This window comes from Mytilinidion resinicola, assembly GCF_010093595.1.
Source record: "Mytilinidion resinicola strain CBS 304.34 unplaced genomic scaffold BDZ99scaffold_4, whole genome shotgun sequence".
Taxonomy (NCBI): Eukaryota; Fungi; Ascomycota; class Dothideomycetes; order Mytilinidiales; family Mytilinidiaceae; genus Mytilinidion; species Mytilinidion resinicola.
This window is the reverse complement of record NW_022985440.1, coordinates 2305808-2323864: the sequence shown is the minus strand read 5'-3', so window position 1 is coordinate 2323864 and position 18057 is coordinate 2305808. Positions and strand designations below refer to the sequence as shown.

At 52.2% G+C, this 18057-nt stretch overlaps 8 protein-coding genes across 8 annotated transcripts; 3 read left to right on the top strand and 5 right to left on the bottom strand.

Annotated features, from left to right (window-relative positions):
* The first annotated feature begins 847 nt into the window (after positions 1–847).
* On the top strand, positions 848–3271 carry BDZ99DRAFT_238561 (uncharacterized protein). Its single transcript, XM_033713587.1, has 2 exons — positions 848–2995; positions 3060–3271. Exons 1-2 carry the CDS (start codon positions 1111–1113, stop codon positions 3182–3184), a joined length of 2010 nt encoding a protein of 669 aa, XP_033581457.1. The 5' UTR covers positions 848–1110; the 3' UTR covers positions 3185–3271.
* On the bottom strand, positions 3144–6041 carry BDZ99DRAFT_495950 (uncharacterized protein; the record flags this gene model as incomplete). The annotated part of the gene is made up of 4 exons (XM_033723408.1): positions 3144–4146; positions 4199–5029; positions 5230–5829; positions 5884–6041. The coding sequence occupies 4 exons, from the start codon at positions 6039–6041 to the stop codon at positions 3417–3419; spliced, it is 2319 nt and encodes a 772-aa protein (XP_033581456.1). The 3' UTR covers positions 3144–3416.
* Positions 6042–6486: 445 nt separating this feature from the next.
* On the bottom strand, positions 6487–8001 carry BDZ99DRAFT_460140 (uncharacterized protein). The gene is made up of 3 exons (XM_033719322.1): positions 7654–8001; positions 7271–7606; positions 6487–7214 (listed from the first exon to the last, which is right to left on the bottom strand). The coding sequence occupies exons 1-3, from the start codon at positions 7888–7890 to the stop codon at positions 6714–6716; spliced, it is 1074 nt and encodes a 357-aa protein (XP_033581455.1). The 5' UTR covers positions 7891–8001; the 3' UTR covers positions 6487–6713.
* Positions 8002–9272: 1271 nt separating this feature from the next.
* On the top strand, positions 9273–11561 carry BDZ99DRAFT_411037 (quinate permease). Its single transcript, XM_033716608.1, has 4 exons — positions 9273–9652; positions 9766–10189; positions 10275–11032; positions 11088–11561. The coding sequence occupies exons 1-4, from the start codon at positions 9577–9579 to the stop codon at positions 11363–11365; spliced, it is 1536 nt and encodes a 511-aa protein (XP_033581454.1). The 5' UTR covers positions 9273–9576; the 3' UTR covers positions 11366–11561.
* A 397-nt stretch (positions 11562–11958) lies between these two features.
* On the top strand, positions 11959–12559 carry BDZ99DRAFT_473541 (uncharacterized protein; the record flags this gene model as incomplete). Its single annotated transcript, XM_033721837.1, has 2 exons — positions 11959–12229; positions 12369–12559. 2 exons carry the CDS (start codon positions 11959–11961, stop codon positions 12557–12559), a joined length of 462 nt encoding a protein of 153 aa, XP_033581453.1.
* A 1009-nt stretch (positions 12560–13568) lies between these two features.
* Positions 13569–16074, bottom strand: BDZ99DRAFT_238489 (uncharacterized protein). Its single transcript, XM_033713586.1, has 3 exons — positions 15655–16074; positions 15389–15588; positions 13569–15307 (listed from the first exon to the last, which is right to left on the bottom strand). Exons 1-3 carry the CDS (start codon positions 15761–15763, stop codon positions 14057–14059), a joined length of 1560 nt encoding a protein of 519 aa, XP_033581452.1. The 5' UTR covers positions 15764–16074; the 3' UTR covers positions 13569–14056.
* A 311-nt stretch (positions 16075–16385) lies between these two features.
* BDZ99DRAFT_517074 (uncharacterized protein) lies at positions 16386–16952 on the bottom strand (the record flags this gene model as incomplete). Its single annotated transcript, XM_033725133.1, has 2 exons — positions 16386–16688; positions 16740–16952. The coding sequence occupies 2 exons, from the start codon at positions 16950–16952 to the stop codon at positions 16386–16388; spliced, it is 516 nt and encodes a 171-aa protein (XP_033581451.1).
* Positions 16953–17286: 334 nt separating this feature from the next.
* Positions 17287–17840, bottom strand: BDZ99DRAFT_517073 (uncharacterized protein; the record flags this gene model as incomplete). Its single annotated transcript, XM_033725132.1, has 2 exons — positions 17287–17606; positions 17660–17840. The coding sequence occupies 2 exons, from the start codon at positions 17838–17840 to the stop codon at positions 17287–17289; spliced, it is 501 nt and encodes a 166-aa protein (XP_033581450.1).
* Between the last annotated feature and the right edge of the window lie 217 nt (positions 17841–18057).

Sequence of the window (18057 nt, the reverse complement as noted above, 5' to 3'; positions counted from 1 at the left end):
ACAGTCTGGTGGAAAGTGGGATGAGACTGCCTTTCGTCTCGGAGGAAGAAATCTTAGACAAGGTTAAGGCTTCATGGGCATTCAAAGTCCTGAAACGTTTTCAAATCTTGTGGTTCGTCGCACAAACCACCCGCCGACCCATCCAGAGTCTTCTTGTCATTCGCTCGGAACGCTTCACCCTGGCTATTGTCATTTCACAACAGTTTCATACCTTCCAGGCTTCTATGGTGGATGAAACCTCTAGGCATTGACAGGCCTAAAAGCATAAAGTTCGACGGTAATGTGAGACAGATAGTTGAAAAGTTCAATTTTTTCGATGGTCAGGGTATCAACCTGCAACCTTCAGCTTTACTCTACGTTCCACTTGGACCGCGTAGGCTTCATGGTCCCATGCCTCCGGCCTTTGCAGCTTGCCTTCTCTCAGTGTGGAACTGGGCTTTCCCTTCGGTGGCGTAGAATTGGTTGCGGAAACTTGCATTCATGGGACGTGCGTTATTCCCCGCTTTCTACGGCCTCATATAGTCACTGCATGTGTATTTGGACGATATACAAGGAGTTGAGCCTCGAGAGTCGCAGAAACTAGTAGGATACGTCGCCAGGGATGCTCAGCATCTGTTCAGTCACGCGTAAGCTTGATTTGTTCATGACCCGTTCTATTTCCTATGTCAACTCTACCTGCTTGTAGAAATTTTTGCAAGCTTCAGGTCGATGCCACCTAATGCTTATGTTAGCTTGCGGTGGACGGAGTATCTACCGCATCTTTGAGGCCTTTATATCATACAATTTGGACAGTTACAGCGACTTCTTTACCCTTCACCAATCTATCAATAGCACCAAGAGAAGAGCTGAAACTTGATATACCATGCCAGAAACTCATGCTTTTCCATTAGCTCGGCTGCCTTGCAGAAGTTGGACAGCCCAGACTTTGCCAAGGTAGCCACATCCTTGGACTTACCATTCGTCCAGTCATACTCTCGGATATGATCTTGGCTGTAAAAGCTGAAGTATTGTGTTGCAGGAGCTGGAACCCGAGCTGAAAGATGGGGTCAATGTCATAAGAGCGAAGAGACTCCGCATCCAGAGCATTAGCAATACTCCTCCTCCGCCACGATGCCGACCAACACCATCATCGACTATTTCTTCAACGATCGCCGCGTCGCCAACCCTGATGGCACATTTGCAAGTCTTCTTCCGGGTCGCGCCCAGCTTGTCCCTGGTCCTGGTTCTTTCGAGGAGCAAATTCTCCCTCAGGCAGTCATTCTCGGTCCCGATGCGCCACTTGTAGTAGACACCAGCTCTTACTACATCGCCGGCACGGCCCAATTCCATGCTCGAGTCGTGTTCAAATACATGGCCGGCCCCCCGAACCCCCTCATACCCGGACCGATGTTCAAGCAATACCTCCTTCACAACGACGCTATCCCGTTCTCTCTCTACCTCACTGAAGGGGTCCCAAGACTAGCTGCTGCCGTGAGAGAGGCAGTCGTAGGATCTCAAGCCACCGAAATTTTCGACACTCCCGAAATTGTGTCGGGGAAATGGTACTCAGCTGATCTGGTCTGGGACAAAGACACGTTAGTTACATTTCTCGGCGGGATTCCCATAAGCTGCCATGGCTTCGGTCGCAATCCACGCGTAGGCATTGAAAACCCCCAGACGATCCAAATTGGGGGCTTGAAGCAGCCCTTCGTTCCCACGAACTTCAACGGTGCGATCGCTGCCGTGAAAGTCGAACTAGGGGTCCCGGACACGCTCAAGGTCGAGGTCGACAAGCAGCGCAACTTGCCACGGTGGTTCATTACGACGAAGCTTGAGACTACGCGTCCGCTGTTCAATCTTGGATACCCTCTGGGTCCTGCTATCAACACGGACTCAACTTGGACCCAACAGTATCGCCAAGGGGCAATCTCTTTTCATTACAGCTTGAGAGAGGCGGCGTTTGAAATGCATGGGGACCTCTGGGACGCATACAAAAGCCTACCCGAGCACATTAAGTTTGGACTAGGCTACCAGGACTCAGACGAAAATGCTTGGACAGAAGCCAATAACCGTGTTGACCGCAGCATCCAGTTCTCAAACGGCACCCTGCAATGGTCCCAAGCCACAGGCAGCCATGCCATCCTCGGTCAGATATGGAAAGACTGGTCCGGCGACGGCCTCGTGGTCAAATGGGGGTTTCCTCTAGAGAATCAGAAATCGGAAGATGGGTTCATTGCACAGGGTGGCGTCTCGCAGCGCTTCCAGCTTGGGACGTGGTACCTGAGGCGAGATCCTCTCCACGCCGTTGGAGTGTATGGGGCGATTGATGACGCGTTGCGTGCCGCTGGAGGTGTTTCGAAACTAGGCTACCCTTTACGCAGCGAAGAAAAGGTCCCTGGAGTGAAGATCAACTTGTTCGGAGTGGAAGGGGTGGAGATGGATGTCCGGAAGCAGGATTTCGAGACTGGCGCGGCCGTCTTTTGGAGCTTCATCACAGGGGGCCATGTCGTCTTCCGCGACTTCAAGGATAAGTATGTTGCCGTCGGAGGTCCGGCTGGGGTCCTTGGCCTTCCTACTACCGAGCAGGTCAACCTTCCACTCGACACTGATGTTCACGAGCCGAAACCGCGATGGGGCCAGGGCTTCCAGCGTGGTATCATCGTCTGGAATCCGTATACAAACCAAGTTGAAGTGTTCCGCCAGTTCCAGCTTCGTCTGATCAGTATATCAGCGAGGCCTGACGGAGAGAAAAAGGATATGTACATCAGCATCCAGATTGAGCGCGACGGATCCAATGTCTTCAATGGACGCTATCCGCCGCTACCCCCGGGTAACAATGCTGAAGCGTACTGGGGCGATCAGGACTTCGTCGCGCCAAGGATTCTTCTTCCGCCAATGCTGAGGATTGACATGTCTGCGAAGTATCTCCTCAGAGTCTTGGTCATGGACGATGACGACAGCGTCTGGCCACTCCCGAATCACGACGATGAGGTCGGAAAGGGGTCGGAAGTTCTGAGTAGGTGCTTTTCAATCCTGATGGACAAAAACTTGGCACTGACTAACTTTTTTCTCACGATCAGATTTGCGAAATGGATTCAAACAGAGTCAGGACGGTGTTCAAATCCCCTTTTCAATCGCCTTGTTCAAGGGTACAGCTTTTGGGACTACAGAAGGAGAGGTGACCTTCGGCGTTGAACTTGTCTGAGTATCGCAGTACACGGCTTGTAGCCGAGAAGGTCCCATTCGAGGGTGATATGGGGTGGTTTCGGACTCGGTTCGTGGCTAAAGCTCTGTCAATTTAAGCACATAAGTGCTCGCTCTCATTTTGCATCATGGAGACACTCCAATCAAGCTTGCGTCGGAGTCTGAGGGCAGATGTTTATGTAAGTGGCCCAAAATCAGCCACTTCTTCACAAGATCCTATGAGATTGTTTTTCCTACGCATACCTCATTCCAGGCACCGGCTCCCCCACCTCTGCACTACTCAACGAGCAATGTCCTACGTCCTTAAACCTCCCCACCTCCCCCCACATCACCTTCTTCAAATGCACATCCACATCGTCCGCCGGCGGATGGCATGCCGCACTGACAACCAAGCTGTTCCCTGCCGCGAACGGCACCCGCTGCCTCAGGGGCCTCGTAACCACCCACCCTGTCACCAGAATTGGCACAAAGCCCACCAGCACCAGCGCGAGCAGACTCGATAAGCTGTACCCGCACGCGGAGAAAGACTCCAGATCCAGCAGCTGCCCGTCGCGGTCGCGGACGTCCGCGCGCACGAGGAAGAGCGTCTCGGACATGAGCCAGTGGAGGACCCCGCTCGTTGCGGCAATGGGCAGGCCCCAGTGGTAGGGCAGTTGGAGGAAGTGCGTACTGCGTTGGTCGCCTTCTTCTTTGGTGACGCGGAGGCCTCTTCTTTTAATCCCGAGTGCGTTCCATTCGTAGGCCATGGCGACGCAGGTGTACAGCCCGTTGAAGGTGATGTAGTAGATGCTGAGGTAGAGCTGTGGGAGGTTGGCGAGGGAGGCATTGAGGAGCAGGTCGCGCGTGTTGAAGGTGTTGTGGGTGCTAAGGGAGAAGGTGAGCGGGGACGCGGGGCCCCAGGCTTTAACGTGGAGACCGAGGGTAGTGGGGAGGGCCACGCCGCCAACGACGGTGATGGTGCAGCTAGGTCGTATTAGGGTTACTGTGGCTACAGGGGGGGGAGCGGAAAACGTACAGCATGTAGGCTGCTTTGCCTCTAAGTCCACTAATAGCGCTGTCGATTAGTCGATGCCGTTTGACCCAGAATTCGCCTTCTAATGATGAATCCTGCGAATGGCCCTCGTTAATAGGCCCTGCTTCTACAAGCTTCTTGACGCGCTGGTCGATGGCATCGTAGGCAGAGATGCAACATCCAACCGTTGTAGGATCTGGTCTTGTTAAGAAAGAAGCCAGGGCATCACCGGTGGTGACGAGATATGCACTCTGATGATCCAGAAAAGTGATCAGCATAACCAATGCTTTGATGAAATTGCAGCCAATGACTATGGCCATGAAAATAAGGCCGATCTGAACTTTGCTTGTGTTGGGGTCGATCGCAGGTTTAACGAAGGAGTACTGGATGTGATAGGTGTTGTTTGGGTTCTCCGCCCACTCTGTGCCCGGAGACCAAGAGTAATTGCCCGACAAGTCCAGCGTCTTATTTAGATATGCGATGGTATCTGGTATATACCAAGATCCCTCCTGCCATTGCATTTTGCTAGTCAACGATGAATCTTTCTCCGGGTCGACTGACACGGACATGGGAGCAGAAAGAGCGAAATTGGAGAGGGAGTGGTTTGGAGACTTGAAAAATTCGTATTCGAGGGCAATCTGGTCGACGATGAGATAAATGTCGCCGGTCTCCGAGACGTAGCGCGAGCTGTACGTCTTACGCCACTCGGTGTTGTTCATGCGGTGAATAGTTTTACTTGTATTGAGACTGTGATAGATGTCGGACTGGGCTACGTTGACGAATTGTGCAACATATTGATTTCCGGAAGTAACTTTGAAGATTGCGGCGTTGTAGCTAGAATATCTTAGTTCATACTCGTCTTCTCCGGATACTGACTTGAAAAACTCTAAATCCATGGTGTGTCAAGCCGCAGTACCCACTAGCCGCCCTTTCTCCATAATATGAAAACTACGTGTACAGTCGGCGGCCTGGGATATAGTAGTGATAAGAGAGATAACCAAGCCCAAGCTAAGAAAGCGAAATGCAAGACTTACAATAAATGAAGCGGGACAGACGACAGTGCCAGAATCCACCACAATGCAAGCCTGCGTTTGCTGATGCTCCAAAGATTCCTCGTACTGAGAATTCCAATGTTCAAATGCTGTCCCTTGACATGGGCCTTGTCGACCTCTTTCCTCGTTGGAGAGCAGAGCACCTGCATGGTATAATTGCTAGCACTCAGTAGCGATGTGCTGAGGATGTTGATGAGAACATGGTACATGGTGCTGAGATTGCCAATGCGATGGGCAGGTCCTTTGTGAAGCGTAGCAAAGCCATCGACATAACCGCCTTCAACTGTAGCTCCAATGGCGAAGAGGATGACGTTGATGCAGAGTACGACGACGGACAAAATGCAGCCGGCTAGAACGCCTAGGCGCCATCCGGCGTACCGATTATTACGTTGCCAGTTATTAAATTTGACGAGGAGAGGCCATGAATCGGCATTCCAGAATGCCTTTTTTGATACTGCTGGTCCTGCCGCAGCGTTTCCAATATCTTGTTGGATGAGTGGAGTGAAACCCGATCTAGCGGAACCTGCTACTGGTTTACGGGGCACTCTATATGGATTAGAACTTTGCTGGAATGATCCATGACTATGCCTTATGGTTAAGATGGAGCCAGTAAACGTAAGTATTCTAGCATCTTACCTCGATCGATTCTCTAACTCGATGCTCTCATAATCTCGAGGTCCAATATTTGTGTAATCTTGAGATCCCAATCGATGATACGTCTGACGACGGACAGTAAGGCCTAAATCGTGTTGTTCCTCGAGGCTATGATCCAAATCGTGGTCTCCGTACGACATCACGGTCAATCGGGAGGCTGGTGGTACGAGTCAGAAGTATAGGGCTAGAATCCGTGTAAATTGGGCCAATATGAGGAGAAGAGATTATCATAATGAGTAGTACCAGAGGATGGCGATGAAGTGGAGAAAGGTCAAGTAGAGGTTGTCTCGAGGTCCAGCGTGGGGGCCGTCTTTAGACTAACGTGTCCCTGCGCCCCAACCCTGAGCGCCACGCTGCATTCCATTTCGCACCGTTCAACCTACTCCTCTCGTCCACATCTAATGATGCATGATATATGGAGCGCTGACAGCCTGCCGCTAGTCAAGGTTTCCACTCGGATCCACCAGCAGAAAAGAATCGCCGAAACCTGTCTAAAAACATCGACTGTAGGCTATAGCCTTAGAAAGAACGAGCCTTAGAATTATGAAATCACGAAAAGAAAAAACCATGGGCATGGACAAGGACTGTCTCAACTCAAAGAAGTGAATTTGGACGAAAGCTCTAGTATATATACAAGAAGATAAGACAGCTCTACCACAGGCAGAACTCAGATTTTCGCCACCAAGAATCGCAAACATCGCGTTTTTACTGGCGTGAAAACATAACCTGAAGACCTAAACCAAATCGCACCACATCGCTCGACTCCCACTCCTATAATCCTAATTTTCAGGCGCATTTGCAGACGAAATTATCTACACACACTGGTAGTAGTACGGGTTCCAGTGCTTGCAGGTCGTTCCCGCAACACAAGTGGTAGCGCCAGTATAATTAATTCCACCGCACTGGTAGTACTTCGCTACGGGGCCCGTAGGCGTAGCGGTGGCGACCGCGGAAGTAGAGGTGGCGGCCTTGGTAGGCTTAACGGCTGTAACGAGGGTGGTAGGAGCAGCAAAGGTAGATGCAGGTGCAGAAGTGGCAGCTTTAGTGAAGGTCGAGACAGCGGCCGGGGTGGAAGCAGCGGGGGCGGAGACGACCATTGCAGACGAGACCACCGCTGCTGATGTGGCTGGGGCAGACGTGGATACAACCTTGGAGGCACTTGCGACAGCACTGGTAGCAACGGTACCGCTGGCACCATCCCAGACCTTGGGACCGGGAATAGGATAGGAGGTGAAGCCATTGTAGAGGTTGAAGAGAATGCCAGGGTCGGAGGCAGAGTAGGTACCTGGGATGGCGACGCCGGCGGGGAGGGTCTGTTGGATGTGAGGTTTTTGGCTTCTGGGAATCTACAAGTAGGGGATTATCTTACCTTTGTGCCAGCGCTGGTGACCTTGATCTGGACACACTCCATGTAGAACTGGGCACCACCGACGTTTTCGGCTTCATGAAGGGCAATGATCTCAGGCCTCAAGAGGTATGTGCCCGCGGCAAGATCAGGAAGGGTGATGCTGTGCTTGCCCTTGTTAGCGATGAGACGGCTGACGGCCCATTCGCCATCGTATCCATCTTCAGCGAGCTTGATCCACACGTCTCCGGCGCCGTTGGAGGATGTAGGTGCAATGTAGGTCATGACGGGACCGAGATGGGAAGAGGCGATGATGTCGTCGGACGCGGTGCGGTCGTTGTGATGCCATTCGAAGGTGATCTGCACAAATTAGTGCATGTGTTAAAGTCAAGGAAAGTGGAATGTACCTTATCTCCACCCACAACTGAGATGGTCTTCGCGGTCGCAACATTGTTGACGTTGCAGGTCATATCCGAAGACGTGACATCCTTCACGGGGTCGTTGTTCGATGGGGAGCGGATATATCCAGAAGCGCTGTTTCCAAGGCCTTGGTCGACGTCGTTAACCCAAATGGCGTAGACGGTGCTATGGGCCTGGGCGAGACGAGCTGCAGCTGCCAGAGCTAAAAGAGTGAAGGACTTCATGATGAAGATGCTGTAACGAGTGTAATGAGTGTGTGAAAGAAGGAAAAAGATTGTATAGACACGAAAGGAATGAATGAACGTGGAAAGGACTCTGCTTCAAGCGTGTGGTCTCTGTCGGAAGGATGCAGCATGGCTCTTATACTCGATCGAAGTATGGAATCGCCCATATTACGCCTAAGCGCGGAGACATGGTCAAGCTAGAGTCCGTTAGAGCAGGGGATAGGTGGTGGGGCGGCAGGATGAGATGGGCAAGTGCATGAAGCGGCTGGACCACGGAGATTCACGCCGAGGCCCAGAATCATCCAAAGGCGTCGCAGAAATGCCGCTGGAGGCATTTCGGTGAGCGCCAAGGCGGAATGGTAATATAGATGTTGTCGGAGCGGGCCCTGTTCATGTCGCTTACCAGGTGGTTGGGCACGATCTATCGTGAAACGCGGCCAGGGACAACCTGGCATCCAAGCGAGGCCGGTAGGGCGTTAAACAAAACGGTGGTGTTAAATCGGTATGCAAGCACGGATAAGATCTCGCTCTGTAGGAAGAAGCCGGGGCTTGGCGGAGAGAGATGACACCAAAGGGTTGGCGATGGGGGTGTTTTCGGAGCATTTTGGTGGAGTATGGCCGCGAACTCAACCCAGCAGCGAAGCAGCTACAAAACAACTACAATCCCTGGCTCAATGATGCTTATCCACAAATGTTCAAGATTGAGAAATAATACAAACGGATTTAACAAGCACGAAGAATGTCAATTAGAGATATCGCCAAGAACGAGAAGCAAGGACCGCTCGGAGAGACGGAACATGCATGTGGAAAAGAACCACTCACACCACCCGTGTCCCACTATCATCACTCCATCTGCTGGGGCAACTCTACGATCTGCTCCAGGGCCAAATGCTCGGATGCATGATAAACGGCCGATAGAGCCACGTCTACTGCGATATTAGCGTTTCAGCGGCGGTCAAGCAGCCCTCAGTGATAGCTCGGAAAACGAATCTGTGTAGTGCAGAGTCTCTCAGGCCTCAAGGCGTCGCTTCTCAGTCCCCACCTTCTGCATGCATCGAGACAGCCTCGCAGAGTGGTGGATATTGAGACGGTGGTCGGAAATGGGAGGGATGAAAGGGTCGAGGCGCCTCGCCTGGGCGGATACCATCACGCCCCTGACAGCTGCACGTCCTTCACCAGCCAACCACATTCACCGCGCCCGCACCTCCACCCACGATTCACGGCACATGGCGACGGGGGTGGAAAGGTGGCGGTGGAGGGGCAGGCTCACGATGCCAAGCGTCCCTCGTCGAGATTGCAAGCGGAGAATGCCGCCGAGACTCCAACACTCAAGGCTCCGCGACTGAGGCTTCTCCTACCAAGGTCGCGCAGGCATATTCGACCTCTTTCGCCTTCTCTCACGGCGAAGAACAGAAAAACGAAGCTGCCAAGAACAGCAATGTAGTATCCAGACGACCCTTCGCGCCGAACGCTAGCCGCCCTGCACTCCCATTCGTGGAGAAACTCACCGAGAATCCTTCACCTTCCCCAGCTTCACGGCACCTTACTGTGGGGATGGCCCCAGATTCACTCCACAAACTCGGCACGAATCTATAACTTCCCGCATTGCTCCATCTGGGGAAGCCAACGAGGTCCTGCTGCCAGTTCTTCTGCAATCTCGAGTGGAGAAGCAACACCATCGCCACCATGCCGTCGCAATTCTTCAAGAACCGCAGGGTCTATCTGCTTACCTCGGTAGCCTATATGGGGTCGCTGCTGTTTGGTATGTCGTCCCCCATCGCTGTATGGAGCACAGTTTCTGGAACACATGTCGAAACGAAACGAGTCCAGATGCTCAGCTTCCAACATCTTCAGCGCGCTGACTATGATGCACAGGCTATGACACCGGAGTAATGGGCTCGGTCCTCGCCCTCAAAGCATTCAAGCAAGACTTCGGCCTCCCAACTGACAAGTCTGGTTTTGCCAGCGCCAAAAATGCCTCCGTCAGCTCAAACGTCGTGTCGCTGCTCACCGCCGGCTGCTTCTTCGGTGCCATCGCTGCCGCATTCCTGAACGAACGCTTCGGACGTCGGTACAGCCTCATGGGCTTTGCTTTGATCTTTTTGGTTGGCGCTTCCATCCAAACCGCCGCTCACCATGAGATCGGTATGATCTATGCCGGGCGCGTGATCGCTGGATTAGGAATCGGTGGCATGAGTAGCATTACTCCTGTTTTCGTCAGCGAAAACAGTCCACCGAATGTGAGGGGACGCATTGCCGGGTTGTTCCAAGAGTTCTTGGTCATTGGCAGTACCTTCGCGTAAGACAATTGCCTTACTTTCTGTCCTCCTTCACATGTTGCATCCTCGCGAAGCAACCGACTGGAAAACACTAACACCTCCCAGCTACTGGCTCGATTATGGCGTCTCCCTTCACATCCCCGTTTCCACCCGCCAATGGCGCATTCCTGTCGCCATCCAACTCATCCCCGGCGGTTTTATGCTCATCGGCCTCTTCTTCCTCAAAGAATCCCCCCGCTGGCTCATGAAGCAAGGCCGCCACGACGAGGCCGCCGCCTCGCTCGCCCACATCCGCTGCGAAGAGCCCGGCAGCGAGGAAGTCATCAAGGAACTCGCTGAAATCCGTGCCGCTATCGAAGAAGAGCTTAACGCGACCGAGGGCGTCACGTGGAAAGAATGTTTGCTTCCCGGCAACCGTTATCGCTTCCTCACAGGATTTTGCCTCATGTTCTGGCAGCAATTTTCCGGCACGAATAGCATTGGATACTATGCGCCGCAGATCTTCCAAACGGTGGGCGTGTCTAAGTCGTCTGCGTCGCTGTTTGCGACTGGTGTGTACGGGACTGTAAAGGTCGTGACGACAGGCTTGTTTCTGATTCTTGGTATTGACCGCTTCGGGCGGAGGAAAAGTCTGCTGGCTGGCGCCGCGTGGATGGCTACTATGATGTTCATCATCGGTGCGGTTTTGGCAACGCATCCACCGGTTGTGAAGTCAGACACAGTCTCGTCTGCGTCTATTGCCATGGTCGTTATGATCTATCTCTATGTCATCGGATACTCCGCATCCTGGGGCCCCGTCCCATGGGTGTATCTGTCGGAGATTTTCCCAACGCGCCTGCGCGCGTATGGTGTTGGCATGGGTGGTAAGTTGCCATTTCCCTCCACGTTGCTTCCAACGCATACTAACATCTCTCTTAGCTGCGACTCAATGGCTCTTCAACTTCGTCATCACGAAAATCACCCCCGAAGCTGTTAATCACATCGGCTGGCGCACTTTCCTCATGTTCGGTATCTTCTGTATGTCAATGGGCATCTTCGCGTTCTTCTTTATCAAAGAAACGCGCCGCCTCAAGCTGGAGGATATGGATATCCTCTTCGGTAGAGTGACGGCTGAGCAGCGCGCGGAGGATGTAGAGAGGACGCTCGCTGTAGAGAAGAAGGGCGCGATATATTTGGAAGAGGCACCGAAGGCTTGAGGAGGTCAAGGGTCAAGGGTCGGCTAGTGCGGGCAGTGATGTGTGGTGATATGGCTGTCTCTCTCCTATATCAAAGCTAGTCTTCTCTCAGTTTTAGTATAGTGATACGCTTTCCAAACGCGATCATTTACATGTCATGCCCATGTTAATATCATGACAGATCGAGCACACATATTGACAACATCTCCATCTCTGGTACCTGTCCCCCAAAGACCACCTGCTGCGCACCGAACGCCCTACCACGTGTCCGTGGCCGCTTTTCCAAAGCTCCAGCACATTACAACTCATAGCATCCAATAATTTCCCGTCCAACATCTTCACATCCGCCGCCCAACATCCTTGTCGTAGACAGAGCCGGTTCTGGATAGACTCACATTCTCCACGCACTCTCCGAACCGGAGATGCGTTGGAGAGGATTTCATTAGCCTCTTCCCAATTCCCAAACCTGCTTGTATAAGTACTAATGAGAAATTCCTTTACCAAACTATTCACTGATATATCTCTCTCTCTGGTCTAGCAGCATCATCTCCTCATCCCAACCCTGAAATAGTAACAGAAAGCCTACCTCGCATCTAGAGACTGAGCAGTGAGAAATGCCCGTTCCCATCTACACTTCAAACGGTCCGCCAGGCTTTTCCGGCCCTCCCTCCTTCAATCCCCAAATCGCCCCTGCGCCTGGCCGTGCTCCTAACACTCTGAACCCCCACCTCCACCCAGCTCCTCACGGCTTCCCTCCAGAAATGGGGTCCCCCACCCCCCTACAAACCCCCTTCCCCACCCAGTCCCACGATTATCGCGCACCAATGTACTCCTCTCATTATCCGAGCCCGTACCGCCACCCAGATCCTTTCAACCCCACCCTAGGTAATAGTATGATGCGACGGCGGGCCCCAGTAGATCAAAGCCAAATGCATTATCACCAGACTCAATGGGCTCTGGCGCATAGTGTCTCCAGCCTTCAAGTACGCCATTCCACTCACCAGCAAATTACATGCCTATGCAGCCCGGCAGCAGCAGCTTCGACCTGAACCTGCGCACCAGCAGCCACAAGCGCAGCCGCAGCTGCAGCCGCTTGAGGGGTATGGGCCCCCGCTGTCTGGGCTAGGCCCTAGGTCGTCGAGGGCGGCAGAGATTGGTCGGAATCTGGGGTGGCCGATTCAGGGGAGTCCGGGTGGAGCATGGGGGTTCAGGTGATGTGAGTACTACTTCGGCTTTTTTTTCGAAATAGATACTAGCAGGCATGTTAATGAAAATTTCATGGCTTTGCTTTTTGAACGATCAGATATTTTGAAGTGAATTGGCGTTCAAGCGGATGTGAACGGTTAAGAACCTTGCATTGATATGGAATGTATGTACTCTCGCAGGATGGGGGATGGGTGGCGGATATGTTGCGAGCTTTTCGACACCTCAGAAGCAAAATGTGGAGGGATAGGCTTTCTTCGGAGGTGATGAAATAGCTTTATGCTCCGATCTACGGTTTTACCGGCGAAATGTTAGCAATATTTGTCACGCTAAACTGCCAACGCATTCATTGCCACACAACTCCGTTCTTGAATGGCTCTCTTCACTACTAGAGAATGTGTAGTCAACATTTTTCATGCACCTTGTTCCTCATGGAGAGTGTGTGTCGCCAACACGATGCCCTTATCATGCATTCTTCTTTGCTAATTAGAAGTTCGACAACCCCATCACCTCCTCAAAACGTGACTAGCGAACTCTTAAAAGGGAGTCTTCTACTATTTTTATATCAATCCCATAATGGGAATCACAGCTTCTATATGATGATCTAAGTATCCTCAGAGTCACTTCTCATAGCGCATCACAACCCCCAACGCCCCTACCTCCATGAGCACGTATACACCGTATCCGCATTCGTTAACCTACAACTTCTCGAGTCCTGCTCAGATGCCAATACCGCGTGCGCGGGTGTGGGTGGGGCGGGGGGGTATTTAAACTTGTCTATCTTGGTAAAGAAGCGGAGATACTCAAGCACGAGTCTGAGAAGGAGCATCGTCTGAAATGCAGTTGGGTTTGTGTGTTAGTGGTGTCACGGATGCATGCGTGTAGTCAGGACTTCTGGGTTAGGTGTGGCCACGTCACGGATAGAAGCATGACCGTCGTAGCAGGATGATCGAGAATGCTAGAGCGGAAGGACGTATATGTTGGAATGGGCGTCGCATTGTGAAGGCATGAGGTGAAAGTTGGTGAGTATTGTTCATAGTGAATCTACTTAGCTGCATTGTTGAGGTATGTGTCTAGCTACTTCCCCAGGTCTTCCACGTTTTGGGATAGAGTTCAGGAAGAATGAAAGTGATGATAACCATCCCATCCCCATCTTCCGCACGGTTCCCGACCACATGATCGCGTAGCCCGCATGGGTTGCGGCCCAAGATCGAAGGTGCGGTAGACTATTACCGGATGGCCTGAATTTACACAGCCGATTCGCCGTCTCAGAGTATGTTGGGGTGGTCGTGCTGCTCTTGTGCTTGTATTCTGCGAGAGATGTCAGCGAAGCGTTTAGCCCTGGAATCTCGCTTGAGTCATTGGAGACGTAATTCGACATTTGGGACATGCTGCTGTATTTTGCGGGATTTGGAAGAGAGCTAAGGATTGTATTGATGTGGACTAAGGAGGCCGTGAACTACTTATGGTCGACTCAAGGCGCTATTGAGACACTATAGGCGGTGATGCCTAACGCAAAGAGACGTCAACGTCAAAGCAAAAACCCGAAGACGCACTGAAGTATCCCGAGCAGTAGTGGCGCGCAAGTGCACTCATTCGATAGTCTGGACTCACCTCGCTCTCTGATACCATGCTTTCGTCCTCTTCCAATGGGACCTCTCGACGAACGTTTTCGGTGACTAGAACTTGGCCTGATTGACCGAATCTTAGAGGAGGAGGAAGATCAACTCGTGGCTCTCCGGTCGACCTGGCTTCATCCTGATTGACTTGTTCTCCGACCTCAAACTCAAGAGCTTGAGCAGCTCGAATAGCTCCACGAGCAATCTTCTCAACCGACTGAATGATAGGGAACCCAAAATCAGAACGAGAGTTGTAGCTTGAATCCGACTCAGAGCTATTTTCCGCGTCATTATTATTATTCAGTAGCTCGCCACCCTCACTCGCATAGAGGTCTTTCAACAAAGTGTTCTGGGCGGCGGCGAGGGGATTGTCGGGAGGACTATCATCGGTCAACGGAGCTTGATATATGCCAACTGGGTGAGATGATCTCAAGGAGATGGGCTCTTCCCCGGCTGGTGAATCCCGGAGAAAATCATAATCGTGTAGAATATCCACAGCGCTGCTCTCAAAGCCTTTCACCGCGGTATGAACGTCCCTAGTCCTACTGCAAAGGTCGTTGGTCCTTAGCTGGAGGTAACCCATTAGATTGTGGGTGGGACGGGATCGCGGGAAGCTTCTCCGAGGTGGAGTTGAGTCGTCAGTGTCATGTAATGATGCGTCTGAAGGGCGGAAAACGGGCGCTGGAACTGGCAAGTGTTGCAGGCTAGGAACAACTTCTAACTGTTGTCTACGAGAAGGCGTATTATGGCGAGTATTAGCTGTTCGGGATGGAACTTGCGCTGAAGTACCTCTCAGCAGCCGACTTTCCTGGTCTCGTCCACTTCTCATCTCTGTGTGACTTGAGGGTGCCAGCTCTCTGCGTGGGGTTCGAATTGATGCATGAGGACTCACGAGGGCTGCCGCAGGCCTTGAGACAAACCTCTGGCATGTTGCGCAGACACGAGTGACAGGGCCCGTTTCACCACTGCCCGGACCTGTATACGGTACTCTACAGTCTGGACACCTCGGTGGTTGCAGATCCGCCCTAGCAGCTGAATTTGATCGATCCGAAAGGGGAACAGGATTGGGGTTACCGATAGTAGTCCCATTCCGAGAACTTCTCCTCGTTCCAGCGAAACTGCTGCTCCACCTCTCAATCTCCTGCGCCATAAAGTCAGCCCCTCTCACCGACCCAAGGAGGTCACGATCAGTCCCACGATCAGCTTCCATCCGAACTCTTACCTGCTCATCAAGCTCCAACCTCCGCTGCCGAAAATGACGAGTTAGGTCTGGCGGAGTTTCCAGACTCCGTGGTGATGTTGAAGGTAGTGATCTCGATCTGCGGCGCTCTGTTCTCATCAGTGCTCCCGTGTGTTCCTCATCATCCAGCCGCCGCTGTTGGTGTCGTCGTCGAGATGCCCTCAGCACGGGGTAATTCTGGTCTATGAAAAGACAGTAAGTATTCCCAACTCCTAAGACTTTGAAACTGCGTTCCTGTGGAGCCTCACGCCTATCTAGTCGAAGAGGGACATGTAGCCCGCGAAAGGCTGTCCTGCCATTAGGAACGCGATTTCTGAGTCGTGTGGTCCTAGATTCTTGTGATGACGTGTTGCCCATGTCTGGTGGTCTATGAGATAGACGATGAGTTTCCAAAATGATATGAGAGTGATCTTTCTGCAGATGTGTGTGCAAATGGCAAAGCGTCTGCAACCTGATTGATTCAGATGTATATATGCATCGCGGTCAGGGACTAAACAATGTGCTTACAAAGAACAACACTGTCCTGGCTGAGGCAAAGCAACAATGTGGTACTTTTGAGACATGGAAAAGACAAAGGAGCTCTTACGTCACCCACTGCAAACTCTCCATCTGGATAATTATTTGGATCTTTCTTCCCAATTTCTAAGCATCTGCGCCGTCTGGACGTTCACTTCTCATCTGGATATTTGATAACGCACTGATACACTTCAGGCACTGGCGAGCCTCGGTGTAAAGACTTTTCTCCTTACGATATAGATTCCGTGAGGGACAAGACTGCTGTGTCAGCCACACTATTGTGAAGTTCGTCTGCGAGCTTCCAAAGTGATCGTATTCCACCCCGTCAGTGATTTGAAAGACGCGCTCGCACAAGTGCATTTGTAGTTTCACCGCGTCATTGTAGGACGACAGATGGACCACCTGTGATACAGTCCGATAGTCACCTACGCCAGAACGTCATCTCGCTGTGACTGTACCTCTTTCATATATCGAGCCCATCCATGCAGTGTCCGCACCAACCGCAGTCCTTATCGCACAGACCCCAGTTCTGATCTTCGTCAAACATATCATAGCTCGACGGACTCCGGTCATACCAAGCAGCAGATGCCGCAACACCACGAGAGCCACTCGCAACCTCACGTCCAGTGTCCTTCTTCTTCTTCTTCTTCTTCTTCTTCTCTTTCTTCGCTGGCTGTGCCGCTTGCTTTTCATCAGCAGTTTTGCCCTTGGCGGTTGTAGTTTTAGGTGGTACCGAGACACCACCGCCCTCGATCCGTCGGAAAGCCTAGAAGACTGTTAATGCCCATTCTTTCCCTTAAATACCATACCAGCTTACCGTCCCATCAGGCGCCTGGTCCTCGATACTCATAGATGTCATGCCCAGGCCTAACACGTAGATAACAGCCTCGCGGGTCTGCTTCTGCTTCGCCTCATGCTTTGGCGTGGTAGCGGCCGCGGCCTGGGTCAAAGCAGTCACCATTCCGGTGGAGGGTGGAGACTCCGTCACGCCTGGTTTGTGTCTTGACGAGTCACGCTGATGGATTTCCATGAACTTGTGTCTTGAACGATTCCCGCAGTCGCAGAGAACGGGCTTCGAGTTGGTCTTGCTTGTAGGAAGTTTGAGGCAAGGAGTGCAGGGCCCTTCGCCGACATGATGACAGGCTATGCAAGCGGAGAGTGATGGATGGCGGCTGCAGTCGATAGGGATGGTGGAGGAGGGCGGGGCGTGGAACGCGGAACACGTGGAGTTTCCCCGCTAAGACTGACTCGTCACATGACTGCTCAAATGTCCCCTTCATAAAATTAATAGATTACTTGATGTCGCTCATACAAAATCCCAAATGCACATGAATGCGCAAGTATACACAGCGGCATCAAACTCCCTAATTCTGTGGAAGGGCTGGCAAAGTGCAAACACCCGGTGTCTGGAAACTGGGATAGTTTTGAAGGTCAAACTTCGGCGAAGCGCAGGTAGACGTCTCGGTGACTGTTATGTAGACAACGCTGCAGCATCCGAGGGCGGAAGCCGGCCTTATGAGGGTTGTCAGAACACTGAAGCAAGTCCACCAATCAAAACAGCAAGCGCCGGGGCTGGGACCGATATCCAACGCCGTGTTTGCAACATTCGAGGCTGCACAGGTTGGAATAAGTGTGTAGTTCGGCGCGACAGCATGCGCAGTCTGAACGTCCTCAGGGCCCGAATCTGTAGTCGACGTCGATGAGCTTTCCTCGTCGGAGCCCCAAAATATTCCTTACCTACCTCGCTGTGATCTTGGTCTTCGTCATCAGCATGCGCAGTCTGAACGCCCTCAGGGTCCGAATCTGTAGTCGACGTCCACGAGCTATCCTCATCGGAACTCTCAAAAGATTCTTTAGATGCCTCGCTGTGGCCTTGGTCTTCGTCATCGTCTCGGTTTTGGGCTGCAAGTTCCGCCATTCTGGGCGTATAGCGGCGAGGCCTGTTTGGGTCTTTGTTCACCGTAATGGAGGAAGGTATGTAGTGTATCCGATGCGGTGCATAGACGTTTTGTCAATTATGTTGAGAGCCTGGCAGTGATGATTGAGACGGATTAGGACTCCCTTGAAAGCTGTACCACTCGCGTGGCTCTGAGGGAGCGAGCAAAGAATCGCATCTTTCTCCCTCGCTCCCAGGA